This window comes from Pristis pectinata, chromosome 14 (genome assembly GCF_009764475.1).
Source record: "Pristis pectinata isolate sPriPec2 chromosome 14, sPriPec2.1.pri, whole genome shotgun sequence".
Taxonomy (NCBI): domain Eukaryota; kingdom Metazoa; phylum Chordata; class Chondrichthyes; order Rhinopristiformes; family Pristidae; genus Pristis; species Pristis pectinata.
In genome coordinates this window covers 32186336-32209532 of record NC_067418.1, presented here as the reverse complement: position 1 = coordinate 32209532, position 23197 = coordinate 32186336, and the positions used below count along the sequence as shown (strand labels likewise).

The 23197-nt window shown below is 38.4% G+C and overlaps 1 protein-coding gene across 1 annotated transcript; it reads right to left on the bottom strand.

Annotated features, from left to right (window-relative positions):
• Positions 1 to 764: 764 nt before the first annotated feature.
• LOC127577890 (uncharacterized) lies at positions 765 to 23188 on the bottom strand. The gene is made up of 10 exons (XM_052029530.1): positions 22902 to 23188; positions 19939 to 20292; positions 16682 to 17008; positions 14301 to 14417; positions 12487 to 12900; positions 10941 to 11303; positions 9043 to 9351; positions 7535 to 7861; positions 5436 to 5747; positions 765 to 4453 (listed from the first exon to the last, which is right to left on the bottom strand). Exons 1-10 carry the CDS (start codon positions 22975 to 22977, stop codon positions 4146 to 4148), a joined length of 2907 nt encoding a protein of 968 aa, XP_051885490.1. The 5' UTR covers positions 22978 to 23188; the 3' UTR covers positions 765 to 4145.
• Positions 23189 to 23197: the final 9 nt, after the last annotated feature.

The following is a 23197-nucleotide window of genomic DNA, read 5'->3' as shown; positions in this document are numbered from 1 at the left end:
ATTACAGGTCACTTTGTCTGCATGTCTGATACTAGACTCCCAAAAGAGCGTCTCCACTCCAAACTCTATCACAGGAAGAGATTACCAAGCAGACAGAGGAAGAGATTCAAAGACGTTTTCAAAGCCTCCTTGAAGACAAAGCAATATCCCCACACATGGGGATCTTTGGCCAATGATTTCTCAAGTGGAATAGTAGTATTTGCGATGACACTGAGAATCTAAAGCCTTATGTGGGGAGCACATAGAAGTCCTGCAGAAGTGGCAGGAGGGGATCACCTTACAGAATAACTATCCACGCACCCTGTCAACCACCATCTATGGAAGAGTCCGTTTACACAGTGGTCTCGTTAGCAAACTCAGAACCTGCAAAACTGCAATGGGAGTACTCACCCTCAAACCTAAGGGATGAGCTAAAAGGAAGAATCATTCTAATATGTAATAAGGTGCCAGCACAAAGCACTTGTCACTTTGCATAATATCTTTAAATTCAACTAACTAAACAAAGTAAACAATTATCATTTAAAATTACAACTGGATTTTAATGAGCCCTTTATTACTTGCCTCCCTGGACTGAAAAGTTGCTCATCTATATTCAAACCACAAACACATTTTACAGATCAGTTTCACACTGTTAGATCTATGCTGTGGAGAGCACAGTCCAAATACCTCAGGGCCTTTTTGATAGACAAACTTTTGCAGATACAAATACATTTAGTTTTTAAAGTTTCACATTTTCCACAGAAAAAAAGTGAGACCAGCTAGGCTTATTGTTATTCAATTCATTGTAAATCAGCAATTGTACAGGCATTTAAACATCAAGAAGAGAAAGCTGCAATCCAAATTTCCTCATTCCTCCAGAACTATGCTAAATTACTGAAAGACAACATAGAAATAAGTTAAACTAATATCATGTACATGACAGATAACAATTAAACAAGTGAGGGAAAAAAAGTTAATCCCCTCTGGAATGATAACATTATCTTCCAATTTGTGCCACATCAGCTTTCCAGCACTGAAAGTTAACTTTTCCAGTGTGGAATTTCATTTCTTCAAATTTTTATTGGCAAGTTAGAGAATAGCCTTTTTGGTCAAACTTTGATTTTTAAATCTCCTTACCTTTCTTCTCTTTCTATACTTTTGTTTCGTTTTCTGTGCATGATTTTAACTTGCAACTCCAGGTTCACTAACAACTTTTCATTTCGATTGGGTAAAGGGATACACAGTTGCATCCCATGTTCATACAGGCCTCAGATCCCTCTACAGCATGCTTTAATCAATTAAAGATTCTTTTGGGTGGTAAAGCTTCTGCTGGCCTTCTCCTTGATTATAAGCTGGCCTAAATGCATGTTTCACCTACATACAGTACATAACCTGCTCTCCACGTAACTGACCCTTGAATGAGTTAACTTTATGACACCAAAGGAAATTGTGATCTTCCCAGAAGCTTGACTGTGTTCAATAAAAATGAATGAATGGTCAATATAATACAACTGAAATGTTACCCCACGTCCATCTGGTACTCATCACTTCAAGCTCTTTCAACACTTGGATTTTCACATCCAAGATAATGCTCCTTCTCAATACTTTTAACATAACATCCACACCACCACTTCCTAATCCTTTTCCAGACATTATGGATTCAAGTACTTGAACAAGAATCCCTTTAGAGCTACTGAGCATGTGAATTACTTGTAAACACAATGAGATATGTTACTTAATTCTCATTGGCCAAGCAACAATGATGTGCCGCATCTCATTGACTGAACATCTAACTAGCTTTTGTGCCAATGCAATCTCATGGGCAGAGCAAATGGGACCTTCAACAAGTTGTGTGAACCCAATTGGCAAACCGGTAAATGGTTAAGCTGGCAAGTTTGAATAATTTTAGCACATAGAACATAGAAAACTTACAGCACAATTCAGGCCCTAAGGCCCACAAAGTTGTGCCGAACATGTCCCTACCTTAGAAATTACTAGGCTTACCCATAGCCCTCTATTTTTCTCAGCTCCATGTACCTATCCAAAAGTCTCTTAAACGACCCTATCGTATCCGCCTCCACCGCCGTTGCCGGCAGCCCATTCCACGAACTCACCACTCTCTGATTAAAAAACTTACCCCTGACATCTCCTCTGTACCTACTCACCAGCACCTTAAACCTGTGTCCTCTTGTGGCAACCATTTAAGCCCTGGGAAAAAGCCTCTGACTTTCTACCTGATCAATGCCTCTCATCATCTTATATACCTCTGTCAGGTCACCCCACATTCTCCGTCGCTCCAAGGAGAAAAGGCCGAGTTCACTCAATCTGTTTTCATAAGGCATGCTCCCCAATCCAGGCAACATCCTTGTAAATCTCCTCTGCACCCTTTCTATGGCTTCCACATCCTTCCTGTAGTGAGGCGACCAGAACTGAGCACAGTACTCCAAGTGGGGTCTGACCAGAGTCCTATATAGCTGCAGCATTACCTCTTGGGTCCTAAATTCAATTCCACGATTGATGAAGGACAATACACCGTATGCCTTCTTAACCACAGAGTCAACCCGTGCAGTCGCTTTGAGCATCCTATGGACTCGGACCCCAAGATCCCTCTGATCCTCCACATTGCGAAGAGTCTTACCATTAATACTATATTCTGCCATCATATTTGACCTACCAAAATGAACCACTTCACACTTATCTAAGTTGAACTCCATCTGCCACTTCTCAGCCCAGTTTTGCATCCTATCTATGTCCCTCTGTAACCTCTGACAGCCCTCCACACTATCCACAACACCTCCAACCTTTGTGTCATCAGCAAACTTACTAACCCATCCCTCCACTTCCTCATCCAGGTCATTTATAAAAATCATGAAGAGTAAGGGTCCCAGAACAGATCCCTGAGGCACACCACTGGTCACTGACCTCCATGCAGAATATGACCCGTCAACAACCACTCTTTGCCTTCTGTGGGCCAGCCAGTTCTGGATCCACAAAGCAATGTCCCCTTGGATCCTATGCCTCCTTACTTTCTCAATAAGCCTTGAACCCATAATGATAAGGGGTACCTTATCAAATGCCTTGCTGAAATCCATATACACTACATCTACTGCTCTTCCGTCATCAATGTGTTTAGTCACATCCTCAAAAAATTCATTCAGGCTCGTAAGGCAGGACCTGCCCTTGACAAAGCCATGCTGACTATTCCTAATCATATTATATCTCTCCAAATATTCATAAATCCTGCCTCTCAGGATCTTCTCCATCAGCTTACCAACCACTGAAATAAGATTCTATTTTTATGTTTTAAGTAATTTTTAATTTTTTTTTCTGGGCCAAGAATGCTATAATGAATCAGCTCTCTGGGGTGCAGGTCTATGTACTGTACCAGTGTACTACACTGCAAAATACAAGATTGTGCACTTTCTGTGACAACATTTTGCTACATCACAAGTTAGGCTCCAAAAGATATGAATGCAACTAAATGATGATAATTCTCTCTCAAAACTGTTTAACTTCCTATGGTGAAACATCTGGATAAAATGGGAAAGATGGAGCAGTAGCTAAATGTCTGGATTCATAATCCAAAAGCCTGGATAAAAATCTGGAAAAATGTTCAAATGCATCATAGGTACAGTGATTATGAAATTAATTGACACCATAAAAAACCACCTGACTCAAGATTGTCCTTCACTGAAGAAAATATGCTGCCCTTACCTGGTCAGCCGACAACAATTCCAGGCCACAAAAATCAAGTTGACTTTTAATTGCCATTGGAACTGGCATGCCAAGCTCCAAGGTTATACATTTTAAAAAAATACTGCTATCAAAGTTCATTATTTTAAGTGGGATTGGGCTAATTTTCTTGAGAATATGGGTTTACCATAGTTCTGCCCTGAAAAGTATGCTGTATGTCATGTCACTCCATGTACATGAAGTAATCAGCACCTGTTAGCTGCAGTAACTTTATAATAGAGGTGATTTGTAAATTTGATGAAGCCCACAATGGCTAACTCTAATAATTATATTGTACTTTTAAACTGAAAATACTTCCAAGTAACTTCTAATATAAATTCAGACAGTTCGGCTCTGCCTCAATTTGTTGCAATAATTCTGCACAGAGTAGTAAAATTAAAAGCATTACAGGGTAGTGAAATTACAAAGCAGACTTAAATCTGTAATTTGAATGTCTTCTCAACAATATCATTGGTCTTTGCATGTCGAATTTCACAAACATAATCTTCTGAATCTCCTGTTACGACAATTGGCAGTTTTGTAATTGTAGAGTACAGCCCTTTTTCATTAATTTTGGGCAGTTCTACTATTTGCTGTTTGATGTATTCGTTCCATCCTTTGCTCCACACAACATCTATATCCATTGGGCAAAAATGTTCAATGCTGCAAGTAAGAGTGGCATTTTCACCCATTTTGGGCTGAACAGGGTCACACTTGATTTCTGATACTTTGGGAGGTATAGCTGTGGAAATAGTCACAAATACCAAATACCAATCAATTGTTCAACATATTCATCAATAACTGCAATACTTGCTTTATATTCCAAAAAAGAACCGTACAAACAAAATAACTAAATTTGAAGTATGTAAATATCTACTAAAAATGAGCAACAAATCATTCTGCAACTTCTGGCATTCTCACACACACACACAAACAAGAATTCTGAAAGTTTTTGCAGTGATACCCTTTAACTCCAAAGGATGCATTTCTATAATTGGTGTCAATGGAATCTGCATGCAAGCTCCAAAATCAAGCTAACTACCAAATATCTAACTTGGAAAATGCCTGCAAGTTAGGTCATTAAAAAAGTGCAGCTGGTTTTGAACATCCTCTTCAGGCTTGAAAACTTAGAGAATTTGAAAATTAATACAGCAAATTTTTTTCATATTTTTCTTCTTTTAGACAGTTCTCTTAATCCAAATCGTATAATCTGCAGAGAGACTGGCTGACATCTGGAATATGCTGCCAGAGGAGCTGGTGGAATCAAATAGGCAATTGGCTGGTCCTAATGTGGGCAAATGGGATTTATGCAGATAGGCAAAAGAATCAGCATGGATGTGGTTGGTAAAAGGGCTCTTTTCTGTGCTGTACAACTCTATGACTCTAATTGTTATTTTGCTTTCTATACAATATATATCTAATTTTTATTCTTTACTGAGCAAGTGAATGTGTGTGAAAATTCTTCAGTCTGAGTAGCCAGGCAACTTCCCTGTTGATTCTTCTGTTCTCGGATGTCACAGATCCCCAAGTGAAGGGCCCCTCATTGGATTGGACACCCAAAGATGAGAAATTTCTTCTAAAAACCCATGTAAGGAGATGAACAAAAAAGCATTCTTTTGCACTCATTGCATGACACTTAACATCTTCAATACCTGTTATATGCAAATTTTAAATAATAAATTCTCAAAATATCATTAAAAGCAGTATATTGGCAATAAACTCACCTTTCAGGGGCAGTTGGATAAGTCTTTTTAATTCTTCACCTTTAGAATGGTCTTTACACAGAAAGATTAAATCTTTTTCAAAGTCTTCTGCAGTCACTAAAAAATTAAGGCAACTCTCTACCCTGTAAGTCTTCTGATGGGTACACACAAAATCTGAGTTGGTTATTCCTCCTTTTACAGGCTCAGATCCTTTGTACCATTCAAAAGTAACATTTTTACTTAAAAGATCATGCACTGAATAAGACACAGATAAATGATGCCCATACGATGGAATCTTTGGCTCCATTTTGAAGTCAGAAAATTTTGGTAAGCCTATAATGAAAAGAAAATATACTTAATAGCTACAAAAGGCTTGATATGGCCATAATGTATTTCCAAACTTTTTCCTGAACTATTCTTTGACAGTGGGAATTGGTGACAAGGGTGGCATTTTTTTGTCTATCTGTACTCACCCTTGAAAAACTGAAGTAAAGCATTAATGCACTCTCACCATGCTGTTAAGCAGAAGGTAACAGAATTTCAGTTACAATGGGCTAAACCATACTTAGTGATAATTAGTGGTTCTATAGGGATCTTCAGCTATCAGACTACGAAGAAATCCTGGACTTCTGACACAACTGACTCAAATGGTGGAGGAGTGACGAGGTGCAGATGAGGGCCAATGCACCTCACATTTCACCTTCAGGTTTGCTGGGAGAACCAACATGGGAATGACAAACCCATGGGGTCAATTGAAAGAGGTCATCCAAGGAAAAAGGCAAATGTGGACTTCACTTACTTTATTTTAGTGTTAATTATTCGTTAGTGTTTTAATGTGTTAATTTTTTTTATGATTTACTTTTTTTAATTAAAATCCATTTAAAGTTGTTGCCTATTTCAGACAAATTTAAAAGTCTTTGACATCTGTCAAACTGTCATTAACTGCTAAGATGTCCTGGGATCAGGAACTCAGATCTGAGACCTATCTGCATAATGAAACCCATTGCCCTCTCTGGACAACAACTGGGTGCAGCCGAGTGGGTTCCACATGTGGCAAATTTGGGCAGGGTGATCCATGCAAATGAAAGAAATACAGGTCCAAGTCAGGTGACTTCAATACGTTCCCACACACCTGGTGTTGTCATTCTAGGCAGCGGAGGTTTGGAAGGTGTTACTAAACATACTGCAGCACCTCATGCACATTGTTCACATGGAAAGCAGCATTTACAGGTGGATTGTGATGAAAAGAATGGATGTGTGTATTGGGTGCCTTGCCTGCCTTATCCTTGTTAGTTAATTGAGCATTGATACATCCAGACAACAGTATTCAATTACACTTCAGACCCAAGACTTGTGACTTTACAAGATGCCTACATTACCTACATGTGATAATCACTATTTTATTGCATGTATGTGTCCAGTTTGGTTATTTCTGATCAAGGGCAACATCCAGGATATGAATGGTGTGGCACGCTGTCAATGTTAAAGTCACTGAACATCAGAAGGAAGTGGTTAGATTCTTCTCTTCATCTCCAGTGCTAAAATGTATCAATTTACAACAAGCAGATCATTATGTTATTCAATTTCCTCAGGCTACGATCAAGCAGGGAAATAGCATGGTTCTCAACAACTAATTAGGTAGCAAATCTTTGTGTAAAATTAAACTATCCCTTTTCAGAACAAACGGAAGGCAAAAGAAATACATAATTGAATAATTGCAGGAGACCCCCATGTTTCAGCCATTCAGGTTATGTAAATTTGCCCTTACAGAATTCACAAATCACTACCCGAAAGTTTGAGAAATGGAATAAAACTCGCTCTCACAGAATTTATATGAACATAAATAAATAAATAAATGCACAGTTGTTTTCCAACTCACATTTCTTGACACATGCACAGGTAATGCGGCTCTGCGTTAGGGACAAACGTGATACAAGCCTTTCTCTAGGAATAGCGACAGCCCCCCACCCCCCACTACATGTGTGTTATTCTGACACTCAAATAATTCTCAATTAACCTTCCCAGAGCAGGTAAGGTCTTGGTATCAACTCTGGCTGGTGCTCTCAATTATGATTTTCTTTAGCATACCATATCTTAATAAAGAGAAAATTTTAACTCACCTTCAAGAAATAGTTGGAAACATTGCTTCTGGGGTTTGGAAGAAGACTTTGAATGATAAACTTCAACTCTGTATTCAGCTTGATGATCATCAGTGCTTGGAGTCAAGGTTAATTTGGTGACTTTGTTGTAGAGACCATGTTCATCCCATAATTCTTCGTTAATGATTCCATATTTTGTAATTTCAGTTATTCTCACGTCATCTCTGAACCAATCGATTTGAATACCCTCTGGATAAAACTCATTTATTTCACAGGCCAAAGTCAATGATTTCCCAATTTCAGGGTTGACAGGATCGCAGGAAATTTCATTTACTTTGGGTGGAGATACTATAATAAAGAGGAATAAGAAAAGGTAAAATGCAGCTTAAATTTTGTTTCAGATACATGTTCCACAAAAATGTTGGTACTGTGTGTTATGAATGTAATCAGTGTTTGTAAATTATCTAGAATGCCACAACATGGACTATCAATATTAATATCTCAATTTCAATGCTCACACAGATGTAAACAGGTCTTCTGATACACCAGAATTTGTCACTTAATATAAACTCCACAAGAAACTCACAATATTCTGATTCTAAAATGAATCACTTCATTTCTTCTTCTTAATCAATTATGATACATTTTAAGCAATAGAATCTTTCTAAATAAAAGCACCAAGAGATACACCATACAGATCTTAAGAAAAACAAGAATTAATCCAGAATGAATGCTGAACTACAATAGGATTGTCACCAGAACTTTGAAACATCATCTGGCATTATACATCGTCAGCCAGCATTGTAGTTTTAGGATTTTCAAAAATAGTGTTAAAGTGATTTCAAATAATTGGAATAAATACCATTATAATTTGGTTGTTACTACGTCTGCTGGATCACCACATAAATTAAACAAATGTAGAATTTAATGCCCATCACTGTTCATATTTTTGAGAAATAATATTTTTAATGTTTCTTGGAATTTCACCATTACCCAGTCCACTTTGAAATTGATTAGTAACAATACAAGTCAATTTGATCAAACGATTTTGTACGCTGCCTTGTTCCTTCCACTTATATTTAGCATGGCTATTCAATATAACCTAATTTTGATGACAGTGAGCTTATTTTTCCATGGCCAGAGGTTCCTACATTGCAAATGGGACCCTAAATCAGAGGTATTCCAAAGTTTTCCAAAAGTCCCCAGGGCTTGAAAGGGGCAAGTACCTGCAAGTGTAAATTTGAGTCTTGGCAAGTATTCCCTCTACACAATTACTTCTACTTATTACATTTTCTTATTGACCTATTGATAGTACTATTAGGTTCCCAAGTGTGAGGAACTGGAGCATTTTAAACTCAATGTTTTGCTGACCAGAAGCACTGACTACTAAGCTCATTGCGCAGGTAAAAGGAATGATGACCGAAAGTTGAGTGAATACAATGTATGAAATTAGAACACAAATAAATTATAAAGAAAAAGATCCATATTATTAAACTGCAGAAAAGTCTATGAAAGGAGAGTAAACATACCTAAATTTTCAGGAATATATTCCACAAACCTTGGATGTATAAGGCTCTCGTGATTAACCTGACATTGATATTTACTCTCTATGTCTGATAACGTCGGAATTATTGTGCAAGTAGTGGTTAATTCATACAACTTGTCAGGATTCTCAATTATTTCAGATGTTTCAACATCCTTTATAGCTTTCTTATCTTTGAACCAATGGACAATAATGCTTTTAGGATAAAATGAATGCACTTTGCAAGAGAGAGTCAACTCTTTGTCCATTTCAGGGTTCACTGGTTCACACAGGATGGTATTAAGCGAAGGAAGTGCTGCAAAATAAAAATTATTCGAGTTTTACTACATCCATATATATATTTCATATTCATGATAAACACTCAGATTTCAAAACATTTTTTGCTAAAAAGCACAATGTGCCAGATATGCCGATTATTTTAAGAAACTGTACCATAGGATCTATAACATCTACCTGAACAGGGAGATCGGTCCTCAGTTTAACATCACAGTCAAAGTTAACACTGTATTGTTCATTTTGTATTAGAATGGTATTTGTCAATCTGGAATATAGTTTGAACCTAATTCTAAGGACAGGAAGTGCTAAACTTTAAAAAATGTGATGGTGTTCAGAAGTATTTTATTCTGCTAATTAACATATCCTATATATATTTAGCCCAATGATTAGGCAATCTAAATCTGCATGTAGTTGAGGGCACTAAATCATATCAGAACAGGAAAAGAAAGCAAAACACAAAGAAGGAAGAAATAAATATCCAAGTGCTTTACAGTAGTGTAGCAGTTAGCGTAAAGCTATTACAGCGTCAACGACCTGGGTTCAATTCTGGCCGCTGTCTGTAAGGAGATTGTATGTTCTCCCCATGTCTGCACGGGTTTCCTCTGGGTGCTCCGGTTTCCTCCCACATTCCAAAGACGTATGGGTTAGGAGCTGTGGGCATGGTACGTTGGCGCCAGAAGAGTGGTGACACTTGCAGGCTGCCCCCAGAACACGACGCAAAAAAAAATGCATTTCACTGTGTGTTTCAAAGTACATGTGACTAATAAAGATATCTTATCTACAAATTATCGTAATGTAGTGAATGCAGGATCAATTTGTGCACAGAAATATCCCAGGAAATACAATGCGATTTCATCAGAAAATTTATGTTTTAAAGGACTGAGGGTAGAACATATTTTAATAATAAAAATAGTTCACTGGAAATTAAAGCAGAAATTTCCTGAAGTCAAAACCTTCACAGGTTCTTATAGGCTTGCTTCTTGAGATGGAGAGAGCAGGTGTTGGTTAATGGAACTGTCTCACAAATTACATTCACTATCAATATCACGCATTCTTATTTCAGATGTAGAATTCACCACCAGTAGGATGCAAAACTAAGGATTTCAGCTGCAGCTCAAAGAACCTCCTTACCACAAACCAATAAAATGTGTAATTTGGTTGTGTTTTATTTATCTAGGGTGAATCAATGGAATTTGAATCATAAGGTGTAATAAAACTACATGCAGACAAAGTTATGGAAGACTTAGATAGATCGGCATCACAACTTAGCATATTATTGTTTCACTCTTTATCTAATTTAAATACATTCCTAAAAGATTAGATGAATGTTTCCCCTTTTTAAAACACAATAAGAATCCCACACCAAGGAAGCTGGAGTCACCACAACACAATGCTTAATCAACTGGGATTCACATTACTGTTGATATCACTCAGGGACCACAGAGATATAAGACGTAAGTGATCAAATTTGCAATGATTCGTCACTAAAAATGGCCATGGTGGCATGTCATTTTATTGTCTCTGACTGAAATATTTCATAGTAATGTGAACAAAGGAGAGATGACTAGGCATTTTAATGCACTATCAAGAACTTTAAGTCTGAGTTACCTTTTACTTCCAGTTTAGCCCATTGTTCTGCTGGATGCTCTAAACTCATGTGATTCACTTCACAGCAATATTCTTTACCATCATCTTCTTCGATTGTTGCATTAAAGAACAATATGCTGTGGACACTGTAAGTGTGGTCAGGATAACTAAACTCATTCACACGATGAGAATAACGGCCAACAGAGGAAATTACTTCATCTCCAGTGTTGTAATCCAGCAAAAGAGATTTCACCCCATTTATTTTTTCATACCATTTGATTGTTAAAGTACGTGGCTTGAAAAAATTTATTGGACATGTCAGCATTACTGATCTGTTATGATGCACAACAGGAGGTTGAATTATGTTAGCCAATTTAGGAGCAACTGAAAGAGAAAAAGAAAGTAAAATCAGTTTAACTTATTCACAATCTCTTCAGAAAATGTTATTTGTGTATTCATCATACAATATTCAAAAACAGAAAGGTCATTTACAATTCAGCATATACATTAGGCTGGTAGCACTTTAATTCTCTTTGCAACTGGTCTACTCTGTACCCTACTTTTAATTCTAACTCGTGCTGTATCTTTCTCTTTCGCTTGCAGCAATTTTCAGACTCAATAGTGCAGCTCAAAATTTCAAGGCAAATTTGCAAAAAGCTCATCTCATCAAAGACAGTCAGGAACTTGGGCACAAGGCTGGCCATTCAGGAACAGTCCCAACATTAAACTAATCCTTGATTTCAATTTTATCTTAGTTCCAATAATTTGCCTTGGTTACGTAATCTCTTTCCAACTTTGTGACTGACTAAACCTCAAAAGTTTTCCTCTGGCTGTAAAGTACTTTGAGGCTTCTCAACATTGAAAAAGATGGCATATAAAAATACCAACAAAAATCTTTAAATTTTGATGTTTAACTTTTCAAACTGATCTAGTCCCAACAGCTATTTTTAAGAGTGGAAGTGTTCCAGGAATTTCAATAGATGTACTGTTTCAGACCCTTTCTACTATACTGCTACAATTCTTCTCTAATCCTTCAGAGCCTATAGTCCTGGTTCCAGATACATTTTCATGTACTGAACATTTCAAAAAGTGGCGTAAACTGTTTTCCTTAGTAATATTTCTTGGTGGCACTTATGTTATTTACAATTATGTAAGAATGCTTTTAAATAAATTAATTTACTACAATGGATGTACTTAAAACCAATCTATCTATCTATAAGGGTAAACTATGCTCGAAGATCTATTCTCTGCTAGATCTACTAGAAGATGTATTCTCACTTAACCTGACAATGTACCATGGCAACTTCCAACTGCAAATATATCATTTTGCAAATGTCTTTTCAAAGCAGAGTATGCTGTTCAAAGTGATTAACCATGAACTTCATAAGGACCTCAACACTAAAAATTTGAAAACTCAAAATTGTAACTTCCAGGCTATACAATCAGGAATTCCAGCATTTAATGATTCAAATCAAGAAATGGTACTGGAGATCTAAAATTTGGGCAAATTGAATATGAAATGTTCCCATCACAACAATGACTTTATATTGATTAGTAAAATGCTTACTTCCATTAACATAGAATTGGATGCACTTCTCCTCCGATCCAGCTGGATGTTTCACTCTGCATATGATTTCTGCTCTGTTATCTTCCATTATGTCAGGATAAACTTCAAGAGTGCAAGAAAGGCTGTGTGTCCCGTCACTATTTTTCTCAGAAGTTATTGTGCTGATTTTCCATTTGCCCTCAATTTCACTCATTTGTCCTGTTTCGTTTATCTTCTTTTCTTTGCCAAATAATGCCACCAACTGGCCTTTTTTGTGTTCACCAATGAATTTCTCTTCAGTGCCATTCTGCCTCCTCAAATACCAGCCAACATTAATAACATCAGGTCGGAATCCAGACACATGGCAAGTGACCTTTGCAAGTTCTTGGTGTAAAATTCGAGGAGACAACTGAATATCTGATACCTTGGGTGGAACTGAGAATGAAAGGAAAAAAAAGAAATTTAAAGCTAGACTATTTCAAATTATGTTTGACTTTTCCTGAAAATTCCTATCAGTTAGGATGAACAAGCCTTAATGAAGGCTCAGATTTGATTGTGAAATGCTATTGTTTGATTTCATTCATATTTCACGTTTGCCATCCAGAACAGAACTTGTCAACATTACATAAGGCTGCTAAATTAGATCAAAGCTAGACGAATTCCATTCTTATTAAGATTCACTTAACTGGGATGAGCTTAAAGGCAATGCTTAACGATCACAAACATTTTTATCAAACTGCAGTTTCAATTCCATGGACCCAAATACATCGAGGACAATTCCTATGGGGGTATCAGCACTCCTGACAGCTAATGATGAAATTAAGACAGTGAAATAGGAACATAAATGTACACACTTAGTGCAAATTTAACTTAAAACAAATATCCTAAAAATGTGGGACCAAACATGGGACAATAGCACTATTCAAAGTAATGCTGGCAGTTCAGAGGTGTGGGAGGTTTTATAAAAAAGCATAAAAAGTGCCACACAGAGGTGAAGCAACAGAACACAGAAATATTAGAAGAGAACCCAAAATATGTTTGTTATTTTAAAAGATACATGAGAAATAATAAAAATAATGCATTTACTGTTCAGTCTGCAGAACAGTTTAGAGACAGCAGATGGCACCAGTCTGCCCAAAGGTTTTTTGAAGTTGTGCTTCGTACTGTTTGCAACCAAAGCACTTTGAACCACATTGATTGCTCCCCCAGCTAGTCAAGATGACTGCTCAACAGATCTAAAGAGAGTAGAGGCCCCTCATGCTACCAGTAAGATATAAATTCTGGCACTAAACAGTAAATAAACAAATAAATCAACATCATTTTCCTCAATGCAGCAATTTAAACAAACAATTAAATCCTTTGAATTTCCTTCCCATGTAAATGTTCACTTAATTCACTTACAGTAAGTTCCAGAAGAACTAAGCAATGGTTATTGGTAACGCTGCTGAATCAGTGATATAAAAATACTGTACAACAATAAAATGCAAGAGTAACAGCGACATTCTGCAGCTGCATAGAGCAAACTGTCAGAGTGCAACAAAAGATTCTAGGCAGGAAATTTATGAAAATCATTCATCAAACTACAAAACAAAAATAGATTAACCTTTACAGTTAGAAATTTCACAATGAATTTCAATTGAAAGACTAATCATTCATATTTAGTAATACTACATGAAATAAATAAAACTCACAAAATTGTAGCAAGTTTTGTGCAGCACTGGTTAACCAGAAAGTTATAAAATCTGGTATAAAAGTTTGTATTGTGCCCCATCCCAATAACTCAAGTTTCCTCTTAGTCAGTTGCTACGAATTCATTCCTAGTACATAGACATTACCTTTATAATAGTACCGCATGTAAAGGAAAATTCCTGCGGCTATTAGTAATACAGAGATAATAATGCTTGCAATGACGCTTCCGACTATTGATCTTGTAGACAGACGAATTTCTGCTTCTGTTTAAAAAAAAGTGCAAAAAAATTTACAAGATGGTACAAATCTAAAGATTACAACTACTGGGAAAAGACTTAACATGTCGGGGAAAAGACTTAGAAATGACTAAGTGACCAAGAAGGAAATTTTTCCACATGGGAGAATTTAAAGGCCATTGATAAAATGGAGTACAAATAGGAAATAAAGAGAAAGAAAGGAAGAATTTCTTTACTCTTTACTTAGAAAGCGGAACACACTATTTAGAAAGTAAAGTACTTTAATGTCAAGTAAAATTAACCCTGAAGAGTCACACAATTATCAAAAGAACTGAATGCCTGATTAATAAAAGATATTGAAGTTATTGGATGGAAGAAACAACTGTTACTTAAAAATGTGTGAAACGTCCCACAAAATGCTCAACACTTTGGCAAGATAATTATAAATAATGCATGTACTTAAATTTACTTGCACCTGCAGAAGAAAGTTCATGGATAGGTGTTAGCATAAAGTTCTACTAAAATATTTTGTGAAAATAGTTTAATCAACATTCTAAAAGTCTTTGAAAATTTATATCATGTCACCAAACTCCGAGACCTGGGACTCAACACCTCCCCCTGTAACTGGATCCTTGACTTTCTAACCAATAGACCGCAATCAGTGAGGATAGGCAGCAATACCTCCGGCACGATTATTCTCAACATTGGTGCCCCACAAGGCTGTGTCCTCAGCCCTCTACTCTACTCCCTATACACTCATGACTGTGTTGCCAGATTCTGCTCTAACTCCATCTACAAGTTTGCAGATGATACCACCATTGTAGGCCATATCTCAAACAGTGATGAGTCGGAGTACAGGAGGGAGATAGACAACTTAGTGGAATGGTGTCATGACAACAACCTTTCCCTCAATGTCAACAAAACAAAAGAGCTGGTCATTGACTTCAGGAAATGGGGTGGTGTATATGCACCTGTCTACATCAATGGTGCTGAGGTCGAGGGGGTTGAGAGCTTCAAGTTCCTGGGAGTGAACATCACCAACAGCCTGTCCTGATCAAATCACGTAGATGCCACAGCCAAGAAAGCTCACCAGCGCCTCTACTTCCTCAGGAAGCTAAAGAAATTTGGTTTGTCCCCTTTGACTCTCACCAACTTTTACCTATGCACCATAGAAAGCATCCTATCTGGATGTATCACGGCTTGGTACGGCAACTGCTCTGCCCAGGACCGCAAGAAACTGCAGAGAGTTGTGGACACAGCCCAGCGCATCACGGACTCCAGCCTCCCCTCCCTGGACTCTGTCTTTACCTCTCGCTGTCTTGGCGAAGCAGGCAGCATAATCAAAGACCCCACCCACTCAGGTCATTCTCTCTTCTCTCCTCTTCCATCAGATAGGAGCCTGAGGGCAGGTACCACCAGACTTAAGGACAGTTTTACCCCACTGTGATAAGACTATTGAACATATACAATGAGATGGACTATAACCTCACGATCTACCTCGTTGTGACCTTGCACCTTATTGCACTGCACTTCCTCTGTAGCTGTGACAATTTAGTCTGTACTGTTATTGTTTTTACCTGTACTACATCAATGCACTCTGTACTAACTCAATGTAACTGCACTGTGTAATGAATTGACCTGTACGATCGATATACAAGACAAGTTTTTCACCGTACCTCGGTACAAGTGACAATAATAAACCAATACCAATACCAATCAAACTAATCTCTACTCAAAAAAATATCAGACTTGTTTTCCAAATAAATATACAACCGCAATCCCAACCACAACCCAGTTCTGGCCACGCACATGAAATAGACATTCTATTTCAAGCTGTCATGAGACAAGGTTACTGGGTGGACAGCAGAAAAGATTCAAGGATGTTGTCAAAGCCTCCTTGATGCAAGAGCGTGCTGACTCCTGGAATTTCTGGCCACGATTGCTCATAGTGGAGAAAGAGCATTCAGGATGGAACTGACAACCTTGAGCCAGGAGCACGTACAAGCCCAGTACAAATGATGGAAAAGCATATCCTCTCCCCCTCCCCCCCTCCCCCCAACATTGCAAACTACCCATCCATCCCAGAAAGGCACCTCCTGCCCCAAGTGTGGTAGGGGCTGCAGGTCCCAAATCAGCCTTATTAGTCACCCAATGAGCCACAGACCAGAGTGGAGCCAAGTCTTCCTTGATCCCAAGAGACTGCATAAAAAGACAACAGCAATCCACTAAAGTACCTTTCAAAAGTCCTAAACTTCAAATTTTAATGAGAAACCAGGAGTACTACAACTAACCTTTCAAAGTCACTGCAGCAGTCACAGTGTATGGCTCTGGAAAAGTCTTGTGTGTCACACGGCATTCAAAACTGCTGCCAATGTCTTCTACATGAGGTTCCAATTGAACTTCAGTGGTTACATTGCATGTTCCATCAGGATTTTTGATTGGTGGGGCGATGCATATATCAGTTAACAGTTTTGTTTTCGCTTGTGATGGGTTTGACTGAAACCATTCCGTTTTGCTTTCACAAGGATAATATCCATTCAACTGACAACCCAAGACCATCTCTCCACCATTGCCAACTTCCACAACCTTTTCTGAAACAACAGTCACTGTGGGTCGTGCTGCAAAAAAAGGGTATACTAATGTCACAAGGGTACTTCAACATTAACATTTTGGATTGGATCCATGATTTAAAATAATGGGATAGATACTGTTGATAGTACTATGTAGAATGTTTCTGAAATATTTTGAATATTTGAATAAAAATATTGAATATTTGTAAAGAGAATGCTGCTGGAGGATCAAAAAACACATACAATTTGAAAACCATAAATCAGTAAGCTTGACATTGCCGGTAGGAATTAATATTTTATGCTTTCCTCAAATGTCTGGAAAAATATGCAGAAACCAGCAGTCAAGATAGCCATTTGACCAACACTGTATTTCTTGAAGCAACAGAAGGATAGCTAAGCATGTTACAGCAGTGGTAATATTTTCTGATTTTCTAAAGATCTTCAAATAAGGTACACAGCTGTAGATACATGACTAAGGACATTTATGATTTTGAATTAGGAATTAAATTAAATTTTAAAATATACTAGTAATGCCAAATTCAAATAAATAGTTAGCATGAAGGAACAAAGCTCAACACATAAAGCATGCACAATTAGTGGATAATTGTCAAAAGAATTACAATGCAGATAAGTGTGAAATGGTTCAATTTGACTAGAAGAATACAGAAGCCAAAAAGTTGAATAAACTCTTATTGGAATACAAGAACGAAAAAGATCTAGAGGTGATGATACACAAATGTCTGACAGTAACAGTACAGGTTAGTAAAGCAAAATAAAAAAAAAAGCATTGAACTGGGATTGAACTGTAGGGAAATAATATTGGAAATCAGTGATTACATTAAACATGGAGGAATGGAAGAACACACACAATAGAGGACAATAGTAGAATTGAGAGGCTAAAACCATTAGGAAAGTCTTAAGTCTGGGGCGTGATACTTGATAAGACCACTGTAAGAGAATGAATAGGTTACATAGAAGAATACAGAGATCAGATATTAAAACCAGCATCATAACTATAGGTCAGTCACTAATAAATAGAATAGGGAATTCAGGAAAAGGTTTTTATCCAAAGAGTGGTTAAGATGTGGAACTTGTAAACACAAATTGAAGTGAACAGCACAGATGTATTTAAGAGCAATCCAGTTAAAAATATGAGGGAGAAAGGGTAGAAAGATACGCAGATAGTGGAAGATAAATAAACACTGGAAGGGTAGGACGTGGTTTGGGAGCAGCATTAATGCGAATGCAGGTCATTGGGGTCAAATGGCCTGTCACGCGCTGTCAGCTGCATGTAATTCAGGGAATATACCTTTCTAAGGAAATGAACGGGACTGTATGAAAGCAAGTTACAGTCATAGAATCATATAGCACAGTGGCCCATCAACCACCAGGTTCACGCCAATTACCATGCATCTATTTACACAAATCCCCAGATTCATCAGTCACTGACATTTTATGGACATTTAACAGTAGCCAACTAATCTCCCAACTTGCATGCCATTGGAATTTGGGAGGAAACCAGAGCAGCTGGAGGGAACTGTCGAAGTCACAGGGAGAACATGCAAGCTCCACACAGACAGCATGGGGGGTCAGGATTTAACCCAAGTCACTGGAGCTGTGAGGCAGCAGGTCTACTAGCTGTACCACTGTGCTGCCTTTGATAGTATAAAATTTCATAAGAACCATGACAGGTAATATGCAGGTTTTTAATCTATTTCAGTTGCACACCAAAAAAGGAATGGTTTTTAACACCTAATTCCAGATCATGCATAAAAGCAGTTAACATTGCATATTTATTCACAGGTTACATTGTTTTTACTTAAGACGTATAATTTCTAAAGTCAGCACATGCCTTATGTTTTACCTCCCTTTGAAAATGCTCCCTTCCAGGACTGACACTTTAAATGTAGTATTGATCCGGCATAATAATCTACAGTATATTATTTGACATACTATTGCTAATGGAACACATTCTGATGAAAGGTAGCTAGTCTGAAACATTAGCCCTGTTTCTCTCTCCACAAATGCTGTTCTACTGGTTCAATGTTTCCAGCCCTTTGTTGTTTTATGTCAGATTTCCAGCATCTACATTATTGCTTTTCCATGACCAAGATCCATGACAAAATTGATCATATTTTATTTTAAACTTGAATTCGTTGCAAATGCTATATGCAAGGATTTTGAGCTACTTTAAGTTTGCATACTATGTAACTCCATCATTTGTACAAATTTGTGTAAAAACTCCAGTATTCTATGTGATTTATTTTTATGTTTCACATGTTCCATGTTCAGAATTTAATATCAAACAGATAAAGAAATCTCTAAGTACAGAAGATTCTCCAAAGGTATTAAGTTGATTCTAAACAACTGCAAGTACTGCACAAGTGTGAGAAAGGTGGAAGGTTTTACCATTTCATTATTGTTTATTATTGTATTATCTGTAGCATTGCACAAGTGTCAGAAATAGAACGCAAGTGCAGTTAAAGAGAAAGTGCTGTTGCTCTCAGAATGCTTTTTAAACTTAAGTTTCTGTCCCATAAACTCAAGCACAAAGTCAACTACCTTTCATCAGTCCTTCCAGTAATTGACAAGATTTTATATGTATTTAGCCCAGTAAATTGTTTTTCTTATCAGAATGAGGATCATCAGCTTGTAGAGCAACTTTTATGTACAGATCAGTAAGAAAAATCAGATCAGAAAATATTAGACATCAAGTACAAACTATTCTGCAGTTCCCATGGAAGGAGATCAAACTAGGACATCAGCTGTCTTTCAGTTCACAGTTTCTACCTGATATGAGTATTTTGAATACTTCTGTTCTTAATTCAAATCTCCAATAAATGTAGAATTTTGCTTTCATACTAAGGCTTTATGCTGGCAAGATGGTGTTTCCAGAAGTATTTTCACTGAAATACAAACTTATATATAAACAAGATGCCATTATATAATTCACAGTCATGTGAAGTAAATCATCTTACCTAAAACTTCAAGCTTTACCATCAGAGAGTCTTTATCATTTGGTGGAATAACAACCTCACACTGATATTCTCCAGAATGTTTGAATGTAATGTTTTTCAGCAACAGTGACATGTTTCCATCTTGAATGGCATTTTCAGACAGCTCAGCTTCTTTCCATAGAGATGTTATTTGTCCATCAGAATAGATAAAGATATTTAATTTTTCAGTACCCCTAATGAAAACCCATAAAATGCCTAAATTCTTTGGGTTCAATGTGATCCCAGTAAGGTTAGCAATTTCACACTGGAGAAGTCCATTTTCATTAAGGATTACTTCCACTGGGCTTTTACTTGCTCTCAACTTCAAATTTCCTTCTAGAAATTAAAAAAATGTATATATAAAACAGTGCATCATACAAAATTGTACTTATATTTATCTTAGTATAAATGGAAAACACAGCTCAAAACTAGACCATTCATCCAATTATTCCAATAGTAAAAATATTTTTATTTTGAAGTACTTATTTTCTCATCATGACTCAGCCTCTATCCTCCCTAACTCTGTGTTCCTTCTCATCCTACAACCTGCTAAGATTTCTGCACTCCTCATATTCTAGAATCCTGCATTTCTCAATTTTAATTCCTCCACTGCTGACAATTGTTCCTATGACCAAAATTTTGGAATTCCAACCACAAACATCTCCACTCCTACTTAAAGACACCTTTTAAAATGGTTTTTGGCTATTTGCACAATCTGAAAGACAGAGGCTCTTCTCAGAGCAGCTCAAGTATCCAATTTTATTTGCTAACACTTCTCTGTGTAGGGCCTTGGGATATTTTACTTTACTACAAGTGATGTATAAATGCAAGATGTTATTCCACCCCCCCCCCCCCCGCCCAATCCTAACACTTTTTAACTTCACCATTAATTAGGTCATCAGAGTTTCTGATCCACATGTGAACTCAGGAAGATGAGATTCCAAGGACTCTGATTGCAAATCAAGAAGAAACTTGACAATGAAGTGTTTCAAGTCAGTTTCCACATTAGGGGCTTAAATGAAGTAGATGCAAAGAGGGAAGTACAATTTGTGCTGAAGAGCTTGGTTGTTGCAATGAATCTCAGTGCAGCCACCACAAAGGCATTGATGGGAAAGACCACAGTCTAAAGTCCTGTCAAGAACACAAGATAATATGAGCAAGAGAAGGCCACCAGCCTCAACCTGCCCCACCATGCAATATGATCATAGCTAATCTATGCTGGCCTCAACTTCTCTTCTGTGCCAGTTCCCCATAACCCTCAAATCCTCGATCTTTCGGATATTTATCTATCTCCACTTTAAACAAATCTAATGATCTGATCTCCACCACCCTCTGGGGCAGAAAATTCCAGAGATTCACTACCCTCTGAGAGAAGTTTCTACACACCTTAATCTGCACATCAGCCTCCCCTCCAACGACTCTGTCTTCACATGTCACTGCCTCAGTGAAGCAGCCAACATAATCAAAGACTCCACCTAACCCGGACACTCTCTCTTCTCCCCCCTCCCATCAGGAAGAAGATACAAAAGCCTGAAAGCACGAGCCATCACGCTTAAGGACAGCTTCTATCCTGCTGTTGTAAGACTATTGAATGGTCCCCTTGTACGATAAGATGGACTCTTGAACTCACAATCTATCTTGTCATGGCCTTGCATCTTATTGTCTGCCTCCACTGCACTTCCTCTGTAACTGTAACACTTTATTCTACAATCTGTTATTGCTTTTCCCTTGTACTATCTCAATGTACTGATGTGATTAAATGATCTGTAGGGATGGCATGCAAAACAAAGTTTTTCACTGTACCTCAGTACATGTGACAATAATAAACCAATTTAGCAATAAATCAATTTAAATAACTGACTCCTTATTTTTGTACCTATGCCCCTTTGACCATGACTTTCCCACTAGTGAAAACCTCTCAACATTTTGCCCTTGTCAAGCCCCCCCCCAAAGATCTTATTCAAATATCGAAGGGCCACACTTCACTCCTCAAAACTCCAGGGAACACAGACCCAAACTGTCTAGCCCCTCTTGATAGGGCACTGAAGGTCTTGTGTAACAGTCTCTCAAACACCTCATGGGTTGTGTTTAAATAGGAAAATGAGTGACATTGCTACTTTATAAAAATAATACATAAATTTGAAGGCGCAATGAATATAGAAAGACATGTATTGATTATAAAGTATTTCCTGTACATATTTTTATGAATTATTTTTGAAATTAAAGAAAGCTGACCCAGTGGATCAGCAATCACCATCGCTGGAAACAGCAATCACTACCCAGTGGATCAGCAACCATCACCCAGCGGATCAGCAATCACCACCCCAGTGGATCAGCAATCACCACACAATAGATCAGCAATCACCACCCAGTGGATGAGCAATCACCACTGCTGAAAAGAGCAATCGCCACCCAATAGATCAGCAATCACCACCCCAGTGGATCAGCAATCACCACCCAGTAGATCAGCAATCACCACCCCAGTGGATCAGCAATCACCACCCAGTAGATCAGCAATCACCACCCCAGTGGATCAGCAATCACCACCCAGTAGATCAGCAATCACCACCCCAGTGGATCAGCAATCACCACCCAGTAGATCAGCAATCACCACCCCAGTGGATCAGCAATCACCACCCAGTAGATCAGCAATCACCACCCCAGTGGATCAGCAATCACCACCCAGTAGATCAGCAATCACCACCCCAGTGGATCAGCAATCACCACCCAGTAGATCAGCAATCACCACCCCAGTGGATCAGCAATCACCACCCAGTAGATCAGCAATCACCACCGCTGGAAACAGCCAATGCACCGGGAGAGGCGGTAAATGCACGGATTGAAGCGCAGGATTGTACACCCGGGCTCCAGGTCTCGGCCTGGCCCGGGCTGCCAGTCGTCTCTTTCCTTTCGGCCCACCCCCAAGCCCGCTCCCCGGCTCCCACCTGAAGGCGGCAACAGGACCAACAGCGCGATCGCCGCCGGCACCAGCAGCCGCGGCGAAGCCCCCGTCCGGCCCATGACCCCCGAACACCTCCGTCGCCCGCCGAGCTCGGCCTTTCTTCCTTTGTCACCATCCAGCAGCAGCCTCCCTTCTGCCTTGCTTTCACTTTCGCCGGCAATGGGCGGGGAAACCCTGCACGGCCTGCAGGGAGGACAGCCGGCACAGAGATGGTGGGGCGCTCCACTGAGAGGAGAAATCCCAAAGCAAGCCTTCTCCCAAAAGAGGTGGACACATCCC